The sequence below is a fragment of the Arabidopsis lyrata genome (assembly GCF_000004255.2).
Source record: "Arabidopsis lyrata subsp. lyrata unplaced genomic scaffold ARALYscaffold_1, whole genome shotgun sequence".
NCBI classification, from domain to species: Eukaryota; Viridiplantae; Streptophyta; class Magnoliopsida; order Brassicales; family Brassicaceae; genus Arabidopsis; species Arabidopsis lyrata.
The window spans coordinates 3,257,629-3,285,456 of NW_003302555.1; the positions used below are offsets into that span (position 1 = coordinate 3,257,629).

General features: G+C 36.1%; 5 protein-coding genes, 1 non-coding gene and 1 pseudogene across 13 annotated transcripts; 4 read left to right on the top strand and 3 right to left on the bottom strand.

Moving 5' to 3' along the window:
- The first annotated feature begins 723 nt into the window (after positions 1–723).
- LOC9328527 (putative lysine-specific demethylase JMJ16) lies at positions 724–7,831 on the top strand. Of its 3 annotated transcripts, none has more exons than XM_021010653.1 (13): positions 724–878; positions 1,289–1,350; positions 1,521–1,845; positions 1,936–2,013; positions 2,138–2,215; positions 2,314–2,841; positions 2,937–3,164; positions 3,673–3,834; positions 4,192–4,560; positions 4,953–6,222; positions 6,311–6,414; positions 6,777–6,974; positions 7,173–7,814. In XM_021010653.1, exons 3-13 carry the CDS (start codon positions 1,537–1,539, stop codon positions 7,482–7,484), a joined length of 3,636 nt encoding a protein of 1,211 aa, XP_020866312.1. In that variant the 5' UTR covers positions 724–878; positions 1,289–1,350; positions 1,521–1,536; the 3' UTR covers positions 7,485–7,814. The 3 variants fall into 3 exon arrangements, with proteins under 3 accessions (XP_020866312.1, XP_020866313.1, XP_002889706.1); XM_021010654.1 differs by having other exon boundaries at positions 876–961; XM_002889660.2 differs by lacking the exon at positions 724–878 and having other exon boundaries at positions 891–1,350; positions 1,936–2,007; positions 7,173–7,831.
- Positions 7,832–7,929: 98 nt separating this feature from the next.
- Positions 7,930–12,323, bottom strand: LOC9325771 (probable low-specificity L-threonine aldolase 1). Of its 5 annotated transcripts, XM_021010657.1 has the most exons (11): positions 12,212–12,318; positions 11,672–11,719; positions 10,614–10,687; positions 9,375–9,834; positions 9,144–9,255; positions 9,015–9,065; positions 8,722–8,926; positions 8,579–8,637; positions 8,335–8,435; positions 8,171–8,237; positions 7,930–8,085 (listed from the first exon to the last, which is right to left on the bottom strand). In XM_021010657.1, exons 4-11 carry the CDS (start codon positions 9,815–9,817, stop codon positions 8,047–8,049), a joined length of 1,077 nt encoding a protein of 358 aa, XP_020866316.1. In that variant the 5' UTR covers positions 9,818–9,834; positions 10,614–10,687; positions 11,672–11,719; positions 12,212–12,318; the 3' UTR covers positions 7,930–8,046. The 5 variants fall into 5 exon arrangements, with proteins under 5 accessions (XP_020866316.1, XP_020866318.1, XP_020866319.1 ...); XM_021010659.1 differs by lacking the exon at positions 11,672–11,719 and having other exon boundaries at positions 12,212–12,323; XM_021010660.1 differs by lacking the exons at positions 11,672–11,719; positions 12,212–12,318 and adding an exon at positions 11,055–11,172.
- A 528-nt stretch (positions 12,324–12,851) lies between these two features.
- Positions 12,852–15,683, bottom strand: LOC9328528. Its single transcript, XM_021010662.1, has 10 exons — positions 15,493–15,683; positions 15,126–15,225; positions 14,936–15,040; positions 14,771–14,848; positions 14,622–14,677; positions 14,471–14,528; positions 14,111–14,236; positions 13,917–14,012; positions 13,651–13,722; positions 12,852–13,225 (listed from the first exon to the last, which is right to left on the bottom strand). The coding sequence occupies exons 1-10, from the start codon at positions 15,633–15,635 to the stop codon at positions 13,163–13,165; spliced, it is 897 nt and encodes a 298-aa protein (XP_020866321.1). The 5' UTR covers positions 15,636–15,683; the 3' UTR covers positions 12,852–13,162.
- Positions 15,684–15,738: 55 nt separating this feature from the next.
- On the top strand, positions 15,739–15,811 carry TRNAR-CCG. The gene has a single exon. It is a non-coding gene; the product is annotated as a tRNA-Arg (tRNA).
- Positions 15,812–16,690: 879 nt separating this feature from the next.
- Positions 16,691–18,251, top strand: LOC9328529 (phosphoenolpyruvate carboxylase kinase 1). The gene is made up of 2 exons (XM_002889661.2): positions 16,691–17,577; positions 17,752–18,251. The coding sequence occupies exons 1-2, from the start codon at positions 16,773–16,775 to the stop codon at positions 17,799–17,801; spliced, it is 855 nt and encodes a 284-aa protein (XP_002889707.1). The 5' UTR covers positions 16,691–16,772; the 3' UTR covers positions 17,802–18,251.
- A 3,146-nt stretch (positions 18,252–21,397) lies between these two features.
- LOC9325772 (sialyltransferase-like protein 1) lies at positions 21,398–24,656 on the bottom strand. 2 transcript variants are annotated; one of them, XM_021010656.1, is made up of 11 exons: positions 24,360–24,656; positions 24,186–24,265; positions 23,680–23,766; positions 23,520–23,597; positions 23,349–23,440; positions 23,064–23,265; positions 22,840–22,930; positions 22,658–22,716; positions 22,314–22,462; positions 22,043–22,137; positions 21,398–21,968 (listed from the first exon to the last, which is right to left on the bottom strand). In XM_021010656.1, exons 1-11 carry the CDS (start codon positions 24,463–24,465, stop codon positions 21,901–21,903), a joined length of 1,107 nt encoding a protein of 368 aa, XP_020866315.1. In that variant the 5' UTR covers positions 24,466–24,656; the 3' UTR covers positions 21,398–21,900. The 2 variants fall into 2 exon arrangements, with proteins under 2 accessions (XP_020866315.1, XP_002892467.1); XM_002892421.2 differs by having other exon boundaries at positions 22,056–22,137; positions 24,360–24,652.
- A 1,680-nt stretch (positions 24,657–26,336) lies between these two features.
- LOC9328530 lies at positions 26,337–27,823 on the top strand (annotated as a pseudogene).
- Positions 27,824–27,828: the final 5 nt, after the last annotated feature.

Consider the following 27,828-nt stretch of genomic DNA (forward strand, 5'->3'; position numbering starts at 1 on the left):
CGCAATATCTAGGACTCGAACCCCAGACCTCTTAATGTAGAAGCATTAATCGACCCTTAGTCAACCAATGGGTCAAGGGGGCTTCCACTCGCAATATCATATTCAAATTTTAAATATGTTGGTCTAAATGAGAATTAAGTAATACTCACATACTATAATCTATTACATGAATTATGAATTGAGTAATTGTATTCTAGTGGTTATTTTCATTTGAATATAGCAAAAAATCGAATGCGCTGATAAAACAACTTCGATAAATAATTGATGGTTTTTAAATTAGATTTATTTTTTAAAAAAACCTTACATGAAAATCTAGTTATTGAAATATATTTGTTACTAAAAAATTTATATGATATATTTTTGGTAAAATTTTGTTCTCTGTTACAATAAAATTTTAATTTAAATATATGAAATTGTTAACTGCATATTTTTGTATTAGAATTACCCGCAATACAAATCCTAATCTAATATATAAATATATAGTACTTATCTAAATTAGTAAAGTTTTAATATTTAAATAACTTGTTGTGTGTAACCAAAAAAAATAAAAAAAATTGTGTGTGGATATGCGGTAATGTCCCACCCGTGAATAAATGTTATACGTGTTATATGACCCAACAAAGTGATAAAAAGAAAACCAATTACATTACCTCTAATGCACTTGTTTATTGCATTTTTATATATTTGATGGTTGAAACAAGATACATAAGAGTAGTTGCATAGGAAATTGCATCAGCTTGCTTTTGAAGCGTTAATAACTCTTATAACCAAGACATATATCATAGAGAGCAAAAATTAGGCAAACCCAGAAAAACCCACCACATGTTTCTCTTCTGATGATCTTAAAAGTTTTATAGAAAAGGAAAGAAAAAAAAAAGGTGATAAGTTTAATCTAATCTTGACCAGTGAAATAGCTTTTGCTGCTTGTTGTTTTTGTTCATTCTTCAGAGAATTTTTGGGGGTAATTATCACAATACCCAACATATATGGACCTGTAGTAGATTTGATTCCAGTTTTACCCTTTTCTTCTTCCTTTCATCTGATTTTGTTGGCTCTTTTTTTTTTTTTTCCTGGGATCATTTTTTTGTGTTGGAATTTTCTTCTCAATTTTTATGCAAACATGGAAAAGGACATGGCGATGATAATCTGAATCTACTAGGTTTTAGATCTGATGGAAAACTGGATTATTAAAAAAATATATAAGGAACTAAATTTCAATGATCTAGGGTTTCTACAGATCTTTAAATCTGTTGCTGATTTGACTCGATTTCTCTGAATCTGGGTGCAGTTGATGGAGCTCCAGCTATTTTGACCATCCAATTCACAAGAAACCCTAAATCACAAGACTATGTAAGCATTTCCCTTTATGGGTCTTCCTGATTATTTTTGATTCAGCTCATTTGGCGATGAACCGTATATATCTGTGATCTTACTTTGCCCTGAAAATCTGTACCTACCATTTTTATTATTTTTGGGTTGTGATATTTTTGAGACATGAATGAATGATGTTTCATTTGTAGTGTTGGCACGGAAGTAATGGGGACAGAGCTAATGAGAATCTGTGTGAAAGAAGATAGTGATGATTTGCCATCTGTTCCTCCTGGGTTTGAATCTTATGCTACTTTTACCTTAAAAAGAGTAGTCCCCGGTACTTCTGATAAAGCCAAGACTGCTGCAATTGAAAGTGTTTCTGCAACCGAACAAGCTAAGATGGAAGTTGAATCCGATGAAGCCAAAGCTGCTCGGGCTGTACGCCGTAGGCCTTGGATTAATCATAGCGGATGTGATGATGATGATGATGATGGTGCAAAAATTGACAATGCTGCATCTCAAAATCCTGATCAGGTTCGTTCTCTGTTTTGCTTTTTATCTTATGCTTGACAACTTGTGTTTCCATCTCTTTCTTTGCCTTTCTCATGCATCGTGTCGTTGCAGAGTTGTGCTGTGAAGCTGTCTCTTCCAAAGGGTGTGGTCAGGGGATGTGAAGAATGTAAAGATTGCCAGAAGGTTAATGTCAGTTAATGCTTACTTAAGATACAACTTATTAATGTCTTTAGCTTGAGCATTAGATGTCTTACCTTTTCTTCTATTTTGGTTGTTTCATAACCCTCTAACGTTATATTCACAAATTTGGCAGGTAACTGCGAGATGGCATCCAGATGAAGCTCGTAGGCCTGACCTTGAAGACGCCCCTGTATTCTACCCGACCGAAGAGGTCTTGTTCATATTCTTTACTTCCAATCAATCCTTTTTAACTGAATTTCTATGTAAATAGATCCATATTTCTGACATAAACTGCTAACCTGTTTCTAGGAGTTTGAAGACACTTTGAGTTATATAGCTAAAATAAGACCGGAGGCTGAAAAGTATGGAATCTGTCGCATTGTTCCTCCTCCTTCCTGGAAACCGCCGTGCCCACTGAAAGAAAAGCAAGTATGGGAGGGTTCTAAATTTACGACGCGTGTCCAAAGAGTTGATAAACTTCAGAATCGTAGTTCAATGAAGAAGATTTCAAAGCTTTCTAATCAAATGAGAAAGAAGAAAAGAAAGTGCATGAAAATGGGAATGGATTCTGTCACCAATGGCGTGAGCGATCCCTGTTCTGTAAGCACTGGAATGAGTGAACTTGAGACGTTTGGGTTTGAACCTGGTCCAGGGTTTACACTAAAAGACTTCCAAAAATATGCTGATGAGTTCAAGGCTCAGTACTTTAAAAAGAGTGAAACTTCTACAGACGATAAATGTAAAGTTGATATTTCAATAGACTGCTGGGAGCCAGCACTTGAGGATGTTGAAGGTGAATATTGGCGTATAGTAGATAAAGCAACTGAAGAGATAGAGGTGAAGTTTGTTCCCTGTTGCTCTTTTTATTTGGGGGTTTACGGTCTATTAGGTCCTCTGTATCTCCTAACTACCACAATGATTTTTCAATATAGGTGCTTTATGGTGCTGATCTTGAAACTGGTGTATTTGGTAGCGGATTCCCCAAGACATCATCAAGTCACAATGCTTCTTCTTCCGAAGAAAAATATGCAAAATCAGGCTGGAACTTAAACAACTTTCCAAGGCTTCCGGGATCCCTCCTTAAGTATGAGGGCAGTGATATTTCCGGTGTCCTTGTGCCATGGCTGTATATTGGGATGTGCTTTTCTTCTTTCTGTTGGGTAAGATTGATCTCTTTGACTTGCATAATTTATTTTGCATGTTAAAGCATATGCTTAGTTGGGATATCTTCCTTTTACAAGCATAGGCTCATACTGAAACTTACAACTACAACCAAATGTGCTTTGTTTCTGTATACATATTCACAAATAGTAGATAAATGTGATTAAATTTCTGTGCTACATAATTACAATGATAATTTTTCCATTATTCCTGCTACACTAGGATTATCTTTAATTCAATTTCCAAAAAAAGTAAGCTTGATGATATTTATTTCATCATCTGAAAAATCTGAACGAAATTGAAAGTATTTAATGTCTTTTGTCTGTGTTCAATACATTCTGCATACGGAACTCTTCCCAAGTGCTTTAGTGTCATCAATCATCATACTATACAATTTTCTTACACCAGTGGATGTGTTTTTCATTACTTCACATCTTATATCGTTTTATATTTTCTGTTGCTGACATTCCTTTTGTTCTGCTTTTTGTTTTTGTTTCCCTGAAACAGCATGTTGAAGATCACCACTTGTATTCGTTGAATTATATGCACTGGGGTGCACCAAAATTGTGGTATGGTGTTGGGGGGAAGGATGCTGTTAAACTCGAGGAGGCGATGAGAAAGCATTTGCCTGACCTTTTTGAAGAACAGCCTGACTTACTTCATAAGCTAGTAAGTGTTGGATATTTGATGAACTAAATCATAGCTTTGCTGCTCTATAATCACACAATGGACGCCTTACATTATAGACTTTCTTATTTTGAAAATTTCGTGCAATAAATAAAGCATTTACTTGTGCTAGCAGCCTATTAAACCTGGCTCAGTCACGATGATGCTTTTATTTTATTATTACGTTAGCATATGATAGAAAAATACCATATCTGTGTTTCCATTTTTGTAGTTAATCACCCTGTAGGAATTTCTATAGATCCGTTTTTAGTCCTCTATCGACTTGCACCTGATTTAAATATATTTGTTGCACATTATTGTTTCGGTGTAAAATAAATCCTTTGATGCTCTTTCGTGTAGGTTACACAACTCTCCCCGTCAAAACTGAAAACCGCAGGAGTACCTGTGCACCGTTGCGTCCAGCATGCTGGAGAGTTTGTCTTGACTTTTCCTCGGGCATATCATGCTGGATTTAATTCTGGTTTCAATTGTGCTGAAGCTGTGAATGTAGCACCAGTTGACTGGTTGCCTCATGGGCAGATTGCCATAGAGTTATACTGTCAACAGGGTAGAAAAACGTCCATCTCGCATGATAAATTGTTGCTTGGGGCAGCAAGAGAAGTTGTGAAAGCCGACTGGGAGCTGAACTTACTAAAGAAAGATACTGTAGATAACTTAAGGTGGAAAGCATTCAGTGGAAAGGATGGAATTTTGGCAAAAACACTAAAGGTATAGACTACTTACTCTTGATTCTTGAAGTTTAGATGCCTAGAAGTGTGAATGATTGTAAAATCCTGAAGTCAGTAATAACTTGAGAGGTATCTTTGTAAACCGGTAGCACAGTTCCATCCGTTGTAAACTGGTAGCATGAGGCTGTAATTGATTTGGAATTTGAAAGTCTCTTAAGTTGAGGGTTCTTGCATATTACATGAATCTACAGCTAACTAACAAGAGAAAAACGGAAGATTAGTACACCTCTTACTAGTTAAAACAAATGATTAGTTCAGGAGTTGTTCGTCTTCTGCCTTGGTCTAACTGTACAAATAAAACTCGTAGGTTTAAGAGGATCATTCTTTATTGTCAATATGGTGATTAATAAACTTGTCGTGTTTTTTATATAGGCACGCATTGACATGGAACGTACAAGAAGAGAATTTCTGTGCAACTCTTCACTTGCATTAAAGATGCACAGTAATTTCGATGCTACCAACGAGAGAGAGTGCTGTATATGCTTCTTTGATTTGCACCTGTCTGCTGCTGGTTGCCGTTGTTCCCCAGAGAAGTATTCATGTTTGACTCATGTGAAGCAGTTGTGTTCATGTCCATGGGTTACTAAATATTTTCTATTTCGCTATGATATCGATGAACTGAATGTTCTTGTTGAGGCAGTGGAAGGAAAACTGAGTTCTGTATATAGATGGGCGCGTCAAGATTTAGGATTGGCATTAAGTGCACAGGTCTCAGGAAGCAAGATGGAGATAGATGAGGAAGAAAAAGTCCACAAGGACCTGAGTCCACAAGTAGCTGCACTTTCAGGGAAAGATTTGCAGTTGAAAATAACATCGAGAGAAGATCTAAGTAAAGAGTTAGAAAAGACTAGTAAATTATCAGATATTAATTTACTTCTGAAAGACAAGGAGGAGCAATTAACGTCAAGTCACTGTATGAAGCCTGTCAAAGAAGAAACTGTTTATGATTCTTCTGATCCAAACGTTTCAGGTTGCCAACCATCTGAAGAAGGCATAATCTCTGTGACAGCTGCTAAGTCTGCAAGTGGTAAAAAGAATTCACAGAGTCTACCCAATGATGTGATACTCCTCAGTGATGATGAGCATGACATACCTAGGAAACGAGGTTCTGTGAGAAGAGATGCAATTTCTTCTGGCAAGCAATTAGAAGTACGAGACAGACCAACCCACGTTTTAGCGTTAGAAGCTTCTGTTAAAATTGCTGCTCCAATTTGTCAAAGGAAAGGAGATTCACTGCGTGATACACGAACCACTATATCATTGCCTACTAATGACCAAAGAAAAATGAGTAGGGATGTACCGAGTTCTATATCGCACGCGGAAGTTAAGGCTGAGGCTGCTGGGCTTGCTCAGGATATATGTAATAGAATGGACACTAACAGCCACGGTGGTGGAAAACCTACTAGTTGTAAATCCAAAAACTCTGGAGGTGTGGCTATAGTGGATGTTGTTGATGGGACAAGAAGTAATTCAGGTACACCGTCTTGCTCGCAAAATAATAGTCCTGATAAGTTCATCCGCCAAAAGGGTCCCCGTATTGCAAAGGTCGTGAGGAGAATCAATTGCAATGTAGAGCCTTTAAGTTATGGATGTGTGCTTTCTGGAAAATCATGGTGCAACCGGCGAGCAATTTTTCCTAAAGGTGACCTGTGGTCAAGTATTTTTGCAACTTGAGAAACAAACAGATATACATTTTGCAAGTGCTTATTGTCTATTCTTCTTTGGTGCAGGATTTCGTAGCCGGGTTAGGTACATGAACATTTTGGATCCAACAAATATGTGCTTCTACATTTCAGAAATTCTGGATGCTGGACGCAACAGTCCATTGTTCATGGTTAGTTGGTAGATAGATGCTGATCTAATATAACTAACCTTAAAAATATGTCAGAGTAGTGTTTCATTTTAAAATATAATATAGCCGTATGAATAAATCCGATGACATGAATCTGAACCGGAAATATGTTCCATTATTTGGATGTCATTGACGTAGAGTCCCATCATGTTAAGTTGCTAAAATAACTTTAAAAGTTTTGAAATGAGAATGATTTTAATCGAAACCAGATTTAAGCAATTAATCAACCCTTAAAATCTTGTGTGTAAGTAAAAAAAGGTTGTTTTGCCTTAATTCTATCGGTCATTGTGCAGTTCCGAAAATCGTGCCCATCAACAAACTGTGTGGTATGTTCTTCTTGTCAGGTTTACTTGGAGAGTAATCCCGGTGAGGTTTTCGTTCATTTGTCACCTACAAGATGCTGGGAGATGGTAAAAGATAGAGTAAATCAAGAGATAAGTAAGCAGCACAAAGCTGGAAAATCAGATCTTCCTCCTTTGCAACCCTCTGGGAGTCCTGACGGTTTTGAAATGTTTGGATATTCGTCACCCGCAATAGTTCAGGTAAATCTTTGCAAGTTTTGTATTCGACTCAGATTTATATACTTGCTTATCCGGTTTTCTAATTATATATACAAAAAAAAAAAACAAATCTAACAAGCCAATATGAAAGTCCAACTTTTGACATTTTCTCATCTTTTGAAAATGGAAGCTTCATTTGTAAATCTAGTTGACATATAGATACTCTAATGTGATTAATAGGCTATCGAAGCATTAGACGTGACTCGAGTTTGCACAGACTATTGGGATTCCAGGCCTTATTCGCGGCCACAAGTTCAGTTCCCTGCAAATCCTCTTCTCAGAGAAGCCAACACAAGTGTCAGATCGGATGTGGCAAAACTCCAGCTAAACCCTGGACACCATTCATTGCCTACTGGAATAAACTCTATTCTCAAAGTTCTGTTCAAGAAAGCTAATCTGGAGGAACTAAGCTCACTTCAACAGGTTTTAAGTGAGACTAACTCAAATTTGGTGACCGAAATTGTGAAGGAAGAGATCCAGAACCGTCGCTGATTTGATTCGAAGGGGATTGATTTTAGAGTGTACATACGGAGTTGAATCCGCTCACTGTTTTGCAGGATGAGGCTCCCTTCCCTACTCATTCTTTTTGGATACCCTTACAGAGGAAGGATATAAACATATAGCTAAAAACCTAGTTTCTTCTTCTGTCTCAAAACAAAAAGAAAAGAGAGAGAAAGAAGATTTTAGGGTTCTTAAAACCATTAATTTTGGTTACTAGTCAGGCTAAGAGGATCAAGTGTGGCTTAGTTGCCTCTCAGTTTACTAGTATGACATCTGTTTTGAAAGTCCAAAGAAGATGGATTTTAGGAGATTTCATATCAACGCCCTCTTAATGCTCCCATTCATATCTCACGTAAAGCATTCAACTATGTGCGTCTCGTAGCAACCTTTTTTAATCAAAGGTAAAAACAACTTACTGTATACTAAAAACTCAAAGATTCAGGAATGAGGGTGACAATTTCATTGAGATGCTTATAGTTTTAATTAAAATGTACTTAGACAACAATATTTAATAAGTTCAAAAGAAAAGAAGAAGCCTTTCCGTTTCGCCAAATTAGATTCGGCTTGGTTCCTGTATCGTTTGCATTGCTTGCTGCCAAAGAAACATCAATTTCATATAGTTTGATGTTTCAAAGTTAGAAAGTGTGTAAGTTGAGAGATATGAATATTCTTATTACCTGAAAGCAAGACAGTGTGTAATGCACATCACTTGTTGTTATCTGGTGGTGTATAACCATTCTGATCCTGAAACCACATCCCACATAAATAGTCTTCAAAACTCAAATTGTTTTTGTAAAAACTACATATATTTCACATGTAAACACGCAAATGCTGCAGATACCGGGATGAGTTTCCCCGGATGAGGAGAATGCCATTCTCCTCTAAACTCTTCCGCAGTTTCTCAGCCGTAAGTCTTGAACCATCCTCCATATCCATGAAAATCTGAATTAGAGGCAGAATTTGTTGTTATGTAACTTAATGGTTAGTACTAGTGATTGATGCGTCACTAAGTCACTATTCGAATCCGGCATAATGCATGTTGTTGACGAAGAAGAAAAACAGACAATAGTTGTGACAATACGCACCATGTTGGTCTCCACGGCTGCAACATTTACTCTAATCCCTTTCATTTGATTCAACCCTTCTGCAAATATTTATGTAATGAATTTTTTTTTTTGCTGTTAACTATTATACTGATTACTAGGGTTAATGAGTGATGCGTACGTACCAGCTAACAACTTAGCCTTCTTGTGGTCATGTTGTAGCTTTGGGAGATTTTCGTGAAGTGCGACCAAAGCGGCTGCACACAGTACACCTATTTGTCTCATTCCTCCACCTAATGTTTTCCTAACTGTTTTCGCCTTCTCTATAAAGCTTTGCGAACCAACGATTACAGATCCTACCGGAGCTCCAAGACCTTTAGAGAGACACACCTGAAAACAGATTGTGTGTGAATGACTCTTACTCGTCTTTTAGCTAAAATTTGCAGATGTTATAGACGAGAAAGAGAGAAAATGGCACCTGAACGGAGTCAGCAGCCTTAACAAGCTTATGGACTGGAACTCCAAGTGCCTACAAAAGAGATTTCGTAATCTTTATTTATGAGTCTTGTTGATTATAAATGGGAAAGAAATAGGTGACTGATATTACAATTGAAGCATTGAAAAGACGGGCTCCGTCGATATGGAGCTTTACGCCATGTCTCTTCGCTATCTCTCCAACTTTCTCAGTGTATTCCACGCTCAAACATCTCCCACCAGAGCTGCATTATCAGGTTCATGGCCGTTTATTGGCACATATAAGCAGAGCATTCGAACGAAGCTCTAATTTAACATTTTGATTCATACAGTCAAATATACATATATAGTTCCTTGTACTTACTTGGCATGTGTGTTCTCCAAGCAAATCAACCGTGTTGATGGATAAAACGTGCTTCCTTTAGGATCTCTAATGGCTGCTTCAATGGCCTCCAAGTCCATGGTCCCGTCTTCTTCATTCTTGATCGTCTTGGGATGCACTCCTCCGATTGTCGATATCCCTCCATTCTCGTAAACATGGATGTGACAATTGTCGCCAAGAATCACCTCGCTGCCTCTCACGTCGCAGTGAACCATGACGCTGATGAGATTCCCCATTGTCCCGGATGGCACGAACAGAGCAGCCTCTTTCCCCATCATCTTAGCCATCTCCTCTTCAAGACGTCTAGCCGTTGGGTCGTATCCGAGGACGTCATCATCCACCTCTGCGCTACACATTGCTTCTCGCATTGCATCAGTCGGTTTAGTAACGGTATCAGATCGTAGATCCACACTTCTCATCACCATTTTTACACCAAATTTACCTGTAAGACATATTTTTTTAATTTGTTAGAAAACCATAAGAACACTTCGAGTACCAATACCTATAACGTCGGAATTAGTCTGAGTTTGACATATGATCACCCAATAGTAAAAAAAAATTAAGAAAAAAAAAGGAAGAATTAAGAAGCAATATTATATACTTCATAAATTTGAGAATAGATTTTTCTGATTACTACATTTTAGATCTATCTGCAGAAACCATTAATCATGATAAAATTCTATTCAAGAAAAGAGTCTCCTCTCTCAATTGTTTATAATTTATCTCAAGAATTTGTTTCAACAGTTTGACCAAAGAACCTTAAACTAACAAATGCTCTTAGAATTGAACTGGTCTTGGGGACAACACAATCACTCTCCTACTAAATTGCAAATGTCCGCACGAACCTCATAAAAATACTCTGTTTTCAATATTAGAAAATAGAATGAGCCAATGAGGAATATTTTAGATGCACTCCCCCAAGGTGAAGTATAATATAAGCATTAATCATAATATTAAAATGAGGAATGTAAGTAAATTTAAAATATGAAAAGACCAGAACAAATATGGTGTTGAGTCTGTTGAGACATGAAAATGATGCTCATGCATTATGAATAACAATTAATTTCAAATAATAACCCCTAACAAATTATTAAAATATGTAAGATCCAGTTAGTAAATTAAGAACATAGGTTTTGAATATTTAGGATAAATGATTAGACAAGTTGTGTTAGAAGAAAGGAAAAAACCATGCACAATTTTAAATAAAAACTACAGGAGTACCTCTGTAAATGAAGAAGAATGCTCTTGTTTCTGATTCTAATTTGAAGTTTCTTATTAAACAAGCTTGTAGTCACCTGACACCAAAGTAACACGTAATAATAATTAGAAAAGAAAAAACATGGACCGTGAAGCTATAATGAAGAAGAGTTCCAGATTTGGATATTCCTTCGAAATGGCAGAAAAAGAAAGAAATAAACAACAAAAAGAAGGATACTAACACAGAATCTTCTAAATCATAAGATGAAATTCGAATGGGTGTAAGAGATTCGAAGATCTTTGTCAATAAAAAAAAATTCAGAATCTGAAATAGAGTCTTTGGTCTACACATTAAAGATTCTTTCTTTCTTTCTTTTTTTCCTTTTTTTTTTTTTGGGCAAATAATAGATACTTTAAGTCTTTTTTTATACATTGAGGGCCACGTTGATAATTTACGTGACATACATTAGGCCACCAAAGTTACCATTTGGCAATCATGAACGCCATAGAGATTAAGAACCGTTGGCATTGAAACTTAGAAAGAAATAAACGAAGAAAATGAAGAAAGAAAGAAAAAAAAAATACTGAAAAAACGACAAATTCTTTGTTTGCTTTAATAAAGACAAAGAAACGAACTATTATAAAGAAATTAATGTTCACGAGAAAAGGATGAAGCTAAGTTCTATGTGGGAAACACACGTAGATACGTGTCCCAATGCAAAAGTAATTCACGAGATTGTTGTCTTCTTATTACTCTCGGACTCATCGATGAACCAAAGCTTTAGTATTCGTTAATGTCAATTTAGAATTTCAATTAGTAAAATGATTCAGATACCATCGAAATCTAAGGTATCCGGTCACATTTCATCCCTACTATATCTATAATGAATGAAAAGTAGAGAATATTATAAACTCAAACAAGAAACCTAAAAAATTCTCCAAAACGAATATGAAAGCATATCCAAATTAACGAGTTGTTTAATAACAATACACACACACACACACATACGTAACATATACAAATGTTAGAAATCACCACTATAAACACAAATACACATTGAGACATACTATAAAAAACATACCTTCTTCACACACTAACGGTGACCTCTTATCTCCAAGTAACCATCCACCTAAAAAAATTCATATATAATGACTATATTTATACTCTCTATTGTACATTGAATATATATTAATCCTTGAATAAATAAATAAATATATATATATTACCATAAAATCAGTCAACTATATTAATATACTACCAAATATAATTTTAGGCCAATACAATTATGAATATAATCATACAAAAAAACTTTATATACTACCAAATATTATACATTTTTCCCTTATTTATTTAGATTTTCAAAATTCCTTGATTCATTCCCATATCGATTGTTCTTTTTTTTTTTTTTTGCTAAGAATGTAAATATTCATTAAAAATGAAAAATGTTTAGGTTTACAATCAAGATTCTAAATCTAATGCTTGGTCCCATGCAAAAAGTTAAAAATTGTTCAATGTTTCATTTGTTTTTTTTTTACAATTGAAGTTGTGTGTGTGTGTGTGTTTTCAGAAGAAGGAGAAGAAGAAGAAAATGGAAAAATGAGAGCAAAATAGGGAAACGTACCACTTTAGGCTTTAGCAGTAGTAACTAGTAAGAAAGGCTTTGAAGTCGAAGACGGAACTCGAATATACTTTTCAAAGTATGTATGTACTGTATATATAGCTAGTGTGGCTGCAGCTGTACGTACTCAACCTATAAATAGAGAAAGACAGAGAGATAGAGATAGAGACAGAGTCAGCTCCAACGTGTCAATTCTACTCATAATTAAATTCGTGGCGTCTCTGGTCTCTCTCTCTCTCTCTATCAGATTTGTTTATTTACTTTTCTATCGGATTCACTGAACAGTTAAGGTATAGTGAGAAAATGTCGATATCTTATTAGCTAACACAACACTAAGGCCCTACCCATGTGGTACGGTTAGCTTAGTGGATAAATATCTCATCGATGGCTCTTGAGTTGTTGTTATGGGTGAACTACTGAACTCAATAACATGAGATAACAAATGAACGTAAACTATATATATATATATATAGGTGAAGTGAATCCAGTCTTAGCCACCTGACCTTTACGTTTATCTAACCCAACCAATCCGATCGTACCTCAAATATATGAAACATCTTTTCAGATTAATTTTCTCAGGACTAAGATATTAGTTATCTATTTTGATACAACTCATCTCTGAGATTTTTCAACTCACGCATATTAATAAGCAGAGGCTTTCGTAATCTTTATCTCTTGAAAAAGTTGGAACCAATCCTAACAACATCTAGTGCAACATTCCTACATTAGACCTCAACATATTAATGCTCCAATATAAATTTTAAAAGGGATTCTAATGGAACTCTTGCCAAATTTACTTGATTTTCCACACAAAAAAAATTATAAAGAAAACCCCATCTCTCCGAAGACAATAAACATTTTATCTCAACTGGTAACATCTCACAGCCACAGGCTATACAGCATAACTTCTCCAAAAGCTTCTAATTGATCAACTCTCCTCTGGGCTCTCTCGCATTATCTGTAATATGATGCTATAACATAGAGCATGAAAGCCGATGATGCCGTCACTATAAGTTCCTGCAACCCAATTAGCACTGTTGATTCAGTTCTTGTTACAACATCAAAAGCCTGGTCGACTGTTATCACTTATGGAACTATTTAATTTAGAAACAAGACCTTTCTCTTTGCTATATCTTAATTCAGCAATTGTGGCAACACATATCCAACTCAGGTGTTCTCATTTCATACCGTACACTTGTGCATCTAGTTTTCATTTCAGTACAAGTACTTATAACATAATACCTATAAATGTGACAAATCACTTGCATTACAGCAACCGACACAATCATCTACAACCTAATCATCTAGTGATGTTCATCGAGGCTTAGCCAACAATTGACCTATATATCCTAAACCACTTTTGACCAAAATGATAATTTTGTGGGACTAGTTAAGGGAAGGTTTCAAGTGAAGAGAGATATGAGTTATCCAAGAACACCAACCTGGTTGTTGTAAAGAACCATGGGTATGGATTTGCCCATGTACTCGATGCCATTTAAGAACCCAGTGTAGGCCTGCAAAGCATTATTCACTAAGAGTTAAACAAAGGTATTCTCAATTCAAAGACCTCCTGACATATAAACTAATGCTTTGACACTGTGAGCCGTATTATATCACATACACCGCTCTCTTTGAATAAAAGCTAATACTAGATAGTGCAACATAAACGGATTCATTAAAATAACGGAGTCTTGATGGATATGCATACCAAAGATGCCACAAGTATAGAGCCAAAAACTAAGGAAAGAGAACGAAGAAGCCTCTTTCCCATTCTCAATCCCCGACCACTTTCTTCGCCTTCCTCCTACAGCCAGTGTCAAACATCAGTGCACATCAGGACTAGAAAAGCCACCAGGTGTACCGACATTAAAACATAAGGCTTCAACTTTTTTCAAAACTCACGTTATATATTGGAGATGAAGGTGCTTCAAAGGATTTTAATTTCTCAAAAATTCTGTAAACAAATACAAAAGACATGAACTGCAGCGGTTTGTATTCCACATTACGTTTTATCGCAATCCATGCACTCTGCAAAAAGAGAGAAACAGAGAGAGTGAGAGAGGTTCATATCTGATTGTATGATCCAAGTACTTGAAATATCATATACGCATACATGTGTTAGAAATAAGTCACTTTTTCTGCAAGAATCTAATCATTTAAACCAAAGCATGATGTTTTTAAATTCATAAAAGGTACAGATGTTTAAAAACCAAAATCGACATTTCTAATAATAGCAGATCTCATTTTGCTTAAAATACTTACAAACACAACTGATATCGCTAGGTTGATCAACATATCATTTCTGGAGGACCTGGAAAACCTGTAACAACATGGGTAAATCATGATTAGCAATAGTTCATGCTTTTGGATGAAGAAAGTTAATAATTCGAGTAGACTCATAAAGAAGCTCTACCTTGGACCCCATGGTATAATGGGCTGCTTATCAGCATATTTAATGTCCTTGGAAACCTGAATTATGAGAAATTCACCCAGGATTGAGAAAGTAAGTTCATAGAGTTCGAGACAGCATATATATGACAAGAAAGAGGACACGATACATACCTTAAACGAACCAAAAGTCACACCCTTTTTCCTATTCATCAACTGGGCATACATGAGCTTATCATATGCTTTCTCAAGCTATCAAAAGGTAAAACAGAGACGTGTTAACAAGAAAAAAAAAAATCATTACTAAAAGGACGCCAAAGAAAGAGAGAGGTAACCTACTAGAGCAGCAGTGGCTTCATCACCGCTCCTCTGAGCATCTTTAAGTTTTCTTCCATAAGTTTGCTTGATCTTGTCAAATCCCTCTATAGGGTTAACACCAAGAACCTGAAAAGGTACACACACTCATGTCTTGAGGAGTGCACAATGAGCAACAAAACAAGTCCTTTATAGGGCTCTAGAGATGAATTACCTCATACGGGTTAAAGTCAGCATCAGACTGTGGATTTCCAGCCGCAGAGGAAGCAGCGCGTATCACAATCCTGCTCTGCAACACCCTTCCGAGAGGAAGCCTGAGAAATTCAATCATCCTCATTACAACGGAACAAAGCTCAACAATTGAAAGTTGTAAACTTGATAGCCAACAGTAAGAAGCTCATCGACAAATTAAACCGTCGGGAATTCAATTGACAATGTTTATGAATGGAAAAGATAAGGGTTGCTCAAAAAATCCGTAAGTTCACTGAAACCTAAAACATAAGGAACTAACAAACGATGATTCTTCGATTATAAAGCCACCGGAGAGATAACTGGAAAAAAGCAGCATCAAGAGAAAGTACCTGACAAAAGAAGGCGATTTGGGAGTGCGAAGAGAGTTCCTGAGAGCAATTTGAGGATGAGGGTAACGAAGCGCGTTGGATATTGAAAAAGCCATGATGGAGCAGCAACAAGGCATGACACAAGTAGATAGTGCGCGAGCCATGGCAGAGCAGAGCTCTAATAGGGCTAAAAGGAAACTAAAAGTGAATGTGTTTGGTGATCATAAGAGGATAATATATGAGTTAAAACTGAGGGTCGACCAATTAGTTCGCGTGGCCTAATGGATAAGGCGCTCGCCTCCGGAGCGGGGGATTGTGGGTTCGACTCCAATCGTGAACGATATAATGAAGTTGATGCTCTCTATTTTATTCAGGCGGCCTACGTTCTTCAGCCCAACCGATTTATTGGGCCAATCCACAGTCCTTTTTTTTCTCAGTTTGTTTTCTTGGACGAGACTGAAAACTGAAAAAGAGGCCTTCTTTCTTCAGCCCAACCAAATTATTGGGCCAATCCAAAGCTTTTTTTTTTTCATCTTTAGTTTGGTTGCGTGGGATCTCTGTATTACTTGCAGGGACTATCTCCCAATTCCAATACAAACATGCCACACTTATTGCACTTTTTCTTATCTCTTTTCCAGTTTTCAATCTCCTCTAAGAAATCGTTTAATACATTCAATTTGGAAATGTTTTTGCATAAATAGGGGATGGATATCCTTCTTTTTTTTCACTAGAGAGTACATTATAAATTTATCAACTTTTTCTGGAAACATATTAAATGGTAAATCATATATTTTATGTCAACAAATCTGGGTGGGTTGATTATGTTTTTGTGTAATTCAGAGAGGATTGTAGTACATTTGATAATAGCTTAATTGTGATTTAAAAAAAAACTTTAATGTGATTTTAGACTACCATAAAGTACTAATTACCATTTCAATGAATAAAACAAAATCTTAAATAGATAAAGAATTGTTAGAAAGTAAAATTGTATTTAAAATAATAATAAAAAAGACATCACACAAAGTACAAACCTTCTCCAAGTAAACTTCAAACAAAACAAAAAAAAAATAAAGGATTTGGATTGGGAAATAATATCTAAAATCCTATTTAAAAAAATAAAGTAAAATAGATATACCAACGTTAACGAAAAAAAACTAGAAGAAAAAAAAAACATGTAGGCATCAAAAGGAATATTCTTAAGAAGAATTTTGGCTATAAAAAAAGGTAGAGCCGACTCAAAGAGCTCTTCTTAACTCACACAACAACCAACACAAACAAAAAAGAAATTAAATAGTGATATTATGACTTGCAGCCAAACACTCGGAAACAACAACGCCAACAAATACCAGATCTGCGAGGAGATCGGCCGTGGCCGTTTCGGCACCGTCACTCGCGTCTACGCTCCGGCCACCGGTGATTTCTTCGCTTGCAAAACCATCGACAAGGCCTCCCTCTCTGACGACCTTGACCGCGCCTGTCTCGATAACGAGCCTAAGCTCATGGCTCTCTTGTCCTATCACCCTAACATCGTCCAAATCCATGATCTCATCGACACTGATTCGACTCTCTCCATTTTCATGGAGCTAGTCGATCCCTCTGTGTCGATCTACGACCGTCTGGTTTCTTCTGGAACCTTCTCTGAGTCTCAGACGGCGTCGTTCGCTAAACAGATTCTCCAGGCGCTTTCGCATTGTCACCGATACGGCGTCGTTCACAGGGATATTAAACCGGAGAACATTTTGGTAGATCTACGAAACGATACGGTTAAGATCTGCGATTTTGGTTCAGGGATTTGGTTAGGTGAGGGAGAGACCACCGAAGGAGTCGTTGGAACGCCGTATTACGTGGCGCCAGAGGTTTTAATGGGATGTTCTTACGGCGAGAAGGTCGATATCTGGAGCGCCGGCGTCGTTTTATACACGATGCTCGCTGGAACTCCACCGTTTTACGGGGAGACGGCGGAGGAGATATTCGAAGCGGTACTCAGAGGAAACCTCCGATTTCCGACAAAGATATTCCGGGGAGTTTCATCGATGGCTAAAGATTTCCTAAGGAAGTTGATATGCAAAGATGCTTCTAGAAGATTCTCAGCCGAACAAGCATTAAGTAAGATTCTAAATCCATCAGATCTGTTTCTCTATTTTGAATTTTTTGATGTCAATAAATTTTTATCTATTTTTAACAGATTTTTTATCTTATCCATTTGATCCAAATTTTTTAGTAGATTGGTTTTATATTTATGATAAAAAGTAAATTAAATTTTGTTTTGTTTGGTTGCAGGGCACCCATGGATCCAAAGAGCAGGAGAAACAGAGGAGAGATTCATGTAGAAGAATCTCTGGGAGAATAAATAAGTGATAAGCTTATCTCTCTCGGTGGGCTTATTATCTAACAAGTATGGGGCAGTGTGCCGGGCATGTAAATTTGGCTTTGGGCATTGTAGATTCCGCCAACCTACCAACCTAGTAGAAGAGAAGACTCTGGAAAAGACTTTAACAAAAAAAAAAAAAGGAGCTAAATAATAAGAAGCTTGTTTGTTGTGGCTGCTTCTGAGTTTGGCGATGAGTTTTTTTTTTCTTTTTTTTTGTTGCTTATGTGAATTTTGCTTGGCTTTGAAAAGTCTTTAGGGTAGTAGGGACGGTAATGTAGAGGATAACTATCTTTTTCCGCCTTTTACGGGTTTTTTTTTTCCATGTGGGTGAGTAAAAGGATGTGAGAAAGCAGAGTTGTACTCCTTTTTCTGCTTTTTTTATCAATAAATAAGTTTATGTTATCCCTAATCTAACCCTTTTTTTTGTTGATAAAGACCTAATCTAATTTTTGCACATATATCAAAGGGATCCCATATATCAATTGAAATAATTTCTCTCAAGCAATGAAAAATGTCTTTGAGATACTTGGAGAAACCATATCCTTTTGTTTTTATCTGATTATTATCCACTGTGTTATATTCTTTTTAAATATATATATATATACCTTTTTAAATTTAAATGTTCGTTTACATGCGGATCCTATTTACAGTATAGTGTGTTTGATAACAACACTCCACCGATTTTAAAGTTAGTGCACACTTTTCATAATAGATCAACTTTTCACTCGTATGACTTTTTCATGTAGAAAACATGTACGGTGTGGGAAAACACGTTGTACGGTGGTGAGATAGTTAGGTACGTTACTACTTCTTCTATTTTCCAAAATTCCCCACATTTCAAAACTTCAAATCTACACCACTTTTGTTGCAAAGTCAAATTATATGAATAATAATCCAAATCTCTCCAGCATCATCCGTATATTTATTCTTTGTCTCCCCCAAATATATATCGGAATCTTTAAGAAATCAAAACCCACAAGGTAAACATGAATTTTTATTTGGTATGAGCATATTTTAAGCATATTCTTTCACCAATAGACCTCAAACCAAAATTCAAATCTCCATGAGATATTCCCACGTTAGTATATGCCGTGGATCAAACCCTTATTGATTCCTTTCTTGAAGTGGACTCTTTAAGTTTTAACGTGACTCATTATGAGTCTTCTGAGTCAATGGATGATACTACAATTTTATTGACAATTTAAACATTGTTGTAGCCTATTATCTCTTTTTCTTTTCATGTTCTCATTTGTCCATTCATGAAATAAATGTGAACGCATAAAATTCCCCTTTCATGAACGCATGAAAGGATCCTACATTATTTAAGAATAAAATAAACTAAAAAAACTAACCATAATTTGGCAGTCCTAATCAAAGGAATAAATCTTTATGTATTACATATTGCGTGATACCTCACATGCCCTATATGACTGGCATTAGCATGCCCATAAATCTTCATAAAATATTACTAGCTCCGATACTAGCAAAAACAATTATATTTTAATTAAATAAAGCTTATTCGAAAATTCATATGATATCGATTAATGTGGCATTATAAATCGTATGCCACGTAACTGCGTGGCATAGTATATTAATTAGTATATATCAATCATCAACACATAACAATCTTTAGTGCATGTCAAGTGTCGTGGAATCTAGCAATGAATCCACTAACGTAGAATTCATTTTTTAGTTCATGGTTGCAGACGTGGAATCATTTGATAAACGGAAAGATGGAATCGTTATATCTGTTTTTCTTGTCTTTTGAATTGCATTAAAATGAAATAAGTTATTTAATAAAGAAACAAGATATAAAATCAAATAAAACAAAACAAAATTTGGGAGAAACGAACGAGGTGGAGAATGCAACACAACACTAAGGCCCTACCCATGTGGTACGGTTAGCTTAGTGGATAAATATCTCATCGATGACTCTTGAGTTGTTGTTATGGGGTATTGAATTGACCCATAATTGATGAGAAAAAAAAAACAAGTTTCAATATTAAGACCATAATTTGTGCAGGCAACTAGTAATATTATATAAATACGAATACGTACTTTGACCGATTAAAATACAGTATTATCTATATTCTTAGATCGAAAGTTTGAATTTAGTACTATATTATAGTCATTTGTACAAGGCTGTTACTTAAAATGATTAAGAGCGATTAAAAATGGAAAACTAATTCTAAAAGAAACATGCAAGAAGAGACAAACTTAACCTAACTTATTGAAACCGAACCTAACTCTCATATAGTCATATCTTGAAATCTGTCAGAGCCTTAGCTAATAAGATATCGACATTTTCTCACTATACCATAACTGCGACATATTTCGAGAAACAATTATTTCATTAAAGAAATGATATAGTTAGTCCCACAAATAATTTGTGCCGTTGTGGAACTGTCCCTTGGAGACGCGTCAAAGGCAGCGTTAGGAGCGGGACCCATTACGACTGGTGGTGATCAGCGGCTTGACAGATCACGTCATGTGGTCGACCGAAGAATCAACTACGTGGTGGTTGATAAGCTATCTTTCTTTTAGCAATTTGCCTTTGGATAGTAGCGATGCCGTATTATAAATTGTTTTTCTCTCCATTTTTTTTTTCTTCTGTCGATATTTGTCTAAAGATGGTTCGTACGGTAGCCTCGGAAGTCAAGAACAGAAAACGAAGCAATCACGTGGTGAATAAAACAATCACGTACTACCCAATGCACCTTTGATAAAAACAGCGAAAATTAACGATAATAAACTAACTCATGTGGTTGAAATCTCATTACATTGATTTAAACTAGGATTTAAGGTTTTTATCATGATTTTAATTGTGGCTGATAAACGTCTTAAAGAATATCTGATTTTTATTTTAACTCCGGATATTAGTTTTGGTTTTGCAAGCGGTGACTATGGTCGACATCAACACGTCATTTGATTATGAACTCTATATATAATTTTGACGTGTAACTTTGACAAGTTAATTTACGGAGTAGTGACGGGTTAACGATGATTATTTTGTTTAAAAAGTTCAGCAAGGTTCATGCCTTGAGAAATGTATACTATATGAGCAATATTTAAGCAACAAATTAAAAATATCATTGTTGGAAGCATAACTGAGAAGAGGTTAGTAAAAGATCATAAAGAGAAGATATTTGGTTTGGAAAATAATTAAAAAGTAGAAGAGCATATGTTTAGTTTTTTTTTTTTTGTTTGCCTCTATGTTTAGCTATGAAAACCATAACATATTGGCATGCGGCAAATTAACACAATTAAACTAATACAGGACACACCTTTTTATTTTTTGGCCGAGGGATATTTTCGTCCGTGTTGGATGAAAATTCCACTTTATGAATGGTGGTTTTTCTAATATTCCCAACAACAATCTTCAGCTATGTCCTTACTTTTGTAGGTATACCCGAAAAAACAAAACCATAAAGGGCCCAATTTTTCGACCTTAGGAATTAGGATCCGTACTACAAACAATCCTGTTTGTTTGTCGATGACTCGCACCAGTAAATTCTAAAGATTCCTTTTCCTTACCCACAAAAGAACATCCATAACTGCGCTCTACCGATCTCTCTCTCAACTATGTTTAGATCAATATAGATCTTTACATAGAGAGCTAATTGATTAAACAGATTGCTTCAACAAAATTTCCGTGAAATGTAGGAACCTTTACTTTGTAAGCTCAAGATGGTATTGAAATTGAAACTTTACAAGATGATAAAAAAATTTACGCCTCTAATTTCAGTGGATGCCTCACGCAAACCAGATCGTCCAGTTTATTTCCATCCATCTTATACTGTGACACGCCTTTCATTTGGATATAGTGATCCCTAGCTTCCTTTCTTAAGCTCTTAAACGGCATCACTTCCCATTTCTTGTAATTTGACTTCCTCCTGATCTCACTCATGTCCGGAGATCCTGATACGGGTCCTTTTGTAGGGTCTGCGTCCCCCCACACCTTGCAATTACCGAATTGTCCTGACCCATCCCTCTTCGAACTAGTTGGCTGTTGGCTCCTTTGTAGGCGTAAGGCAGCTGTGTGAGCTCGGCTTATCATTTCACGACTTGGCACACTTGACCAGTCCTCCTTTCTCTGTGATCTCATGGGAGAATGGATCCGTATTACCTGCCAAGCTTGATTTCATCAGAAAGACCACAAAAGGTTTAACGTTTAGAGCAAAGTAGAATTATGGTTTTGACAAGTTATCTGTACACCAAGACACTCTAGAAGTTGGTAGTATGCCCTTCCTTGAAGTGGGTTGTGCCCTTTCCTTGGCGTTGAAAAGTAACGCGTCCTACATTGATAGTAAAGATACAAAGTGAGGAAAAAGGACGATTTATCTCTAGAAACATACTCGACATTTCCCGAACTAAAGGAAAATTCTTATCAGAGTTGAAGTATCCAATTTCCTAAAGAGCTTTTGAAATGTGAGAGATAGCAGTATGGATAAAAGTTATTTAAGATACTTACCACTCTGTGTATCCAGGATCAACGGTGAAACCATATATGTCAACGATATCGCACATGGACAATGCTAGTTCAATAGATTTCATCCCGGTTCCTTTGGCACCTCTGCGTAGGACAATTCCTTGGAAAAGATAAACAGGGTTTGGTATACGCTGTTACAAAATAATTTCGAAGTCGTGTAAGAACTGGGATGAAATCCATGTAAAAGCGACTGCAAGGATTCAGCATTCAGTCTCTTCAATTATGTTATTGACAGGGCCTTGTTACAAACGACCACAGTGGAAGTTGTAAAAACAAAACAAGTCATGATGTTGGAAAAAAAAAGAGAAAAAAAATGGTAATCATACCTTTATCATTTCGTTGAAGTCTCGGTGGGTCACACTTTTTATTATAAGCACCTCATTGTCTGCAGTAAATGATAGTTAGAGAAGGTTACATCACAAGGGTAAAGCTGCAACCTGCAATGAGTGCTTCAAGAAAACGAATCACAAGATGCAGATAATTTCTATGTCTAATATGAGTAACTAACCAGACCCATTGAGAATCTTAATCATGTTACGAGCTGCACCACGAACAACTAGTCGGAAATCCCTTTTCACTCCTACGTACTTGGCATACTTCTGCAACATAATTCAACATGAATATAAGCAATGCCAGCAACGAAAATCACAATTCAAGAATCAAGACCATGTCGAAACGGCAATCAATAAACTCAAAGAAATCACAAATCAGAATGTTAAGACATATTATTACCTCATTGACAGGAGCTTCATTGTCTCGAAATACAGCATCATGACTGTCAATCTCTTCTCCGAACTCTGTTTTTAATAGATCTCCAGAATTTCCAACAACAGCGCATTTATGAAACTGCCGTGGGTGGAAAGGAGGCTTTGCTGGAAGGATTACATTAAGATGCTCCTCACACAATGTACGATTATAACACTTATCAGCTCCCCTGAAACCAGAAAGATCAAAGAGCTCAACAAGAAAGATCAAATGACACAATCAAACCATTAAACAAGAGGTTTAGAATCATACAGCTGTGCAATTCTCATAGCTGCATAGTCCAACCACCCATCAGGGCGTACATCGAGGTATTCTCTTGTCAATACTGTAGTCATATTGCGGTACTGCATTAATCAAGACACATTAGAATTCTGAGAAGTTCTCAGACATGAAAAGCTAATCAGAGAAAGAAAGAAGCTAAACCTGCTCCCATAAGAGAACTGCCTCACAAACATTATACTTGAACTCCAATGCTTCAAAAACTTTAAATTGTGCATTGTACTGTCATTGACAGACAAGAGTATAAGTGGAAAAACTTGACCACTAAAATACCAATGAAATCTCAAAACAAGTGTAAACATACCCAAGTACTGTTAGTGCCTTCAGGGAACTTAAGGATCAAATTGCAGTGATCAATAATATGGGCAGAGAGTCCAAGCCCTCTGTTTGCCTGCATAAACACAATAACATTATTGTGATTCCCAACACATGCGAGCCTCCAAACTAAAAAACTTCATCAAAAACCCATAACCTAGTTTCTTCCAACACAAAAATAAGTTACAGAAGAAGACCAAAATGTAGCGTTTTAGCTCATTAAATAACATTACTCTTGACTTCCAAAACATGATTCTACTATACAACTTAGCACATTGATAGATTGGTAGATATTTCAAACTCTGATCCCATTGTACACACACAGGCTAAAAGATGTATCCAATAACGTTACGATAGATCAAAGATGAACTATCCAGAATCAAAACTAGTGCGCAATAATATACCGAAAGTGTGGCATCGATCAAAATCCATATAGAAATTTGTGCATAAAAGTAAGTAGGTCAAGAATCAAAGAAATTGGGAAAGGAGACAAACCACGCACTGTTGAACGCTGGACTGAAAATCTGACAAGATCTGGATATCTTCCGGCTGAAGATCTACTTTACGATTACTATCTGCGCGAGAGATGAAGAATCATATAGCTGTTCGAACAATTGAAGTGTATATAATGGAAAACGAAGGAAAGGGAAAGGTAAGACGATGGATGACCTGCGAAGAAGGAAGATTGGATGGTGAAAACGAAAACGGAGAAAACTGCGACGCAGCCGAGAAGTTGAAGAAGCGGCAGTTTGCGGCCAGCTTGGTGAGATCTCATTCTTCAACCATGAAAGAGCGAATCCAATCCAAGGGAATAGCAACGAACGAAGCAGGTGAGTGTGATCCAAGAACAAACTGATGCCGCCGGAGGATACGACACCGTTACGAGATCTAAATCCCAAGGACCAAATATGCAAATAATTAAATCTCACGTGACGTGACCTTTAATAAATATACAAAAACAAACATAAGAAAAAGGAAATCTCTGTCATTCATTAAAAAGAAAAGGAAATTCTTTTTATAAATTTCCTTTTTTCTGCTTTTCAAAAAACGGAACGTTGGCTTATATAAATACTCTTCTTGTTCTTGTTGAGAAATCAAAATTCTCTATTCTTCTTCTTCTTCTTTTTCCTTTTTTCATACATGAACATGATCAGTGCCGGCTCAACATTTTTATAGGCCCTAGGGCAAAAAAAAATTTTTGGACTCTTAGAAAATTTTTTTTAATATCTTTTTACTGTAAAAAAATTTTCTATGCTATTTTTGTTAAAAATATTAATAACTAATACTAAAAACAATAAATAAAAATTTTTATAGACCTTTCTAAATTTTATTTTTGTGTTATAATCTAATTTTTTAATATTTTTTAAAAAATATTTTAGAAAATAAGCCCCTTAATTATTGGACTACGGGATTGGACCCCTGGCCGTCGCACCGTCCGCCCACCCATCTGAGCCGGCACTGAACATGATGATGCAGTTCTCTTCTCGATACAGAGAGAATCGATCGCCAATGCATGTAAGAGTCTAGAGACTAAGTAAGCCGTGTGAGTTCATCATCTCAATTTCGTGATTGAATGATCTTCAACATCGAGGAGCAGATTCCGAAGTCTAATTCGATGGCTTCAATTAGAGACTACAATCTCAATTTCGTGATTGAATGATCTTCAACATCGAGGAGCAGATTCCGAAGTCTAATTCGATGGCTTCAATTAGAGACTACACAAAGAGGATCATCAATCATTCGCCGGAGAGGAAGAACAATATCAAAAGTTCAAAACCAAAAGAATCTCAGCGTTGTGGGCTTACTTCTCCCCTTGCCAATGGGCTTTCTTGTATGGCCCCTCTCTGCTACCCAACTCGAACCAGGTAATATTTTTTCATTCTTATTTTTTGTTTGTCTGTTTTTTTCTTTTTTTTTTTTAATTGTTTTTGAATACTAAATTTACATAGTGATTTATGAAAACTAACCGGGTTTTGGATCCAGCATTAGTCGTTAGCGATTCCACAAATTCAACTTGTTTTCTACATTATTATGTAGATTTAGTATACAAGTTTTTTATTCGGATTTCCAAAATTTTTTCTTAATTTTATTGTTTTGGATACTAAATTTACATAGTGATGTATAAAAACCAACCAGATTTTGGATCCAGCATTAGTCGTTAGCGATTCCACAAATTCAACTTGTTTTCTACAACATTATGTAGATTTAGTATTCAAGTTTTTTATTCAGATTTTCAAAACCTTTTTTCTTTAGTTTTATTATTTTGGATACTAAATTTACATAGTGATGTATGAGAACAAAACGGATTTTGGATCCAGCATTAGTCGTTAGCGATTCCAGAAATTCAACTTGTTTTTTACATCTTTATGTAGATTTAGCATTCAAGTTTTTTATTCGGACTTTTCAAAACTTTTTTTTATATTTGTTTTTTTAAAAAATATTATTATTTTGGATACTAAATTTATATAGTGATGTATGAAAACTAACCAGATTTTGGATCCAGCATTAGTCGTCAGCGATTCCACAAATTCAACTTGTTTTCTACATCATTATGTAGATTTAGTATTCAAGCTTTTTATTCGGATTTTGAATTTTTTTTTATGATTGTTTTTTTAAATTTTATTATGTTGGATACTAAATTTACATAGTGATGTATAAAAACTAACCGAATTTTGAATCCAACATTAGTCGTTAGCGATTCCATAAATTCAAGTTGCTTTTTACATTCTTATGTATATTTAGCATAAAAATAAAATAACTATCCATTTTCTCTCCCGAGAGCGACTTCAAAGACAAACTAACACCTTTTCGTTATCTCCGCCGTTTCCGGCCGGCGTCGGCTTCTCCGGCGTCGGCCATCGTCTTTTTCTTATTCAGTTGCTTCTACTTCCCCTAATTGCTGTTCAGTTTTAGATTTATGTAGTTAAAAATGGCAAATCAAAATTATCAAACCCACACATTTTGCCTCTTCGAGACGGTGGTGATTCAGGGACTGAGTCCGTCAATTGCAAATCAGACTCCGGCCATGCCTCTTGAGCCATTCTTGATTTGGATTATCTACCAATTTGTTTGGCTTTCACTGAAAGATTTGACAGATTCATACCGCATCCATTGTCGCCCTTTCTTTGTAATGTCGATTCCATGGAATTGTGATGTCCTTCTTGGTAGAAGGTTTGTTTCCGGTGCGTTTGCTCACTACCGGTGGATTTTCCGGTTATCAACCGGTGAAAGTCCTCTTACCGAATGGTATGGAGATGTTACATGGGTTTTTGATCCCGGAATAAACGAAGGAATCATTCTCCTTGACGGAATCGGAATCATATATCAAATCGGGTATGCTTCTCGAATTGAGTTGGGATTAAGTTTTATCCTCGGAATTCGGGTCACATGTGCAAGATATGGGACTTGGTACTCTTGTGTTGAATGTGACAATGGATTTCTTGTGCCGTTAAAATTGTCTGATGATGGTGATGGTTTCCCATTACCTTGGTTGGAATTTTTCGTCTCGTGGATTGATTGTATGGGTTTAGGATTATATGGTTCCAAAGTTAAGGTGATGACTTTTTTTTATGATGACGATGGTGATTACTTTCCTTGGTCGGAAGCCTTTCTTTTACCAGAACGAGTTCATCGTTATATTCAGTTGACTTGTCTTTGGTACAACCCGAATCAAGTAACGAGCGTGATGAGAAGGAAGATGGTGAAGAGTGATTGTGATGGTGATGTTTTCTCTTTCCCGTGGTCGGAAAATCACATTTCTATGAAAAGGAAAATCATGGGTACCAACCGACAACGTTGCGTAAGACGTTTCGAGTATATCGTATTGAGTTTCAAAAGACAAGAATTAGAATCATTTCAAGCAACACTACAGTTTTTTCTTTTAATCAGAGTAATGCGAAAAGCATTTTGGAGTTTCATCTATAAGATGATAGCCAACTACGAGTATGTGAAGGGGGGACGTTTATCTGTTAGCATGTAAGGCTTCCGATTGGAAAGCAGGGTCATTTCCACTCCTTCATCGAAATTGTGTTCAATTTCCTTTATTTGTGTCAATGGTTGTATTCGAGTGGTTCATATATCATGTAAAACTCTCTTTATGGTATAATATAATTTGATTTGCCGGAAAAAAAAAATGTAT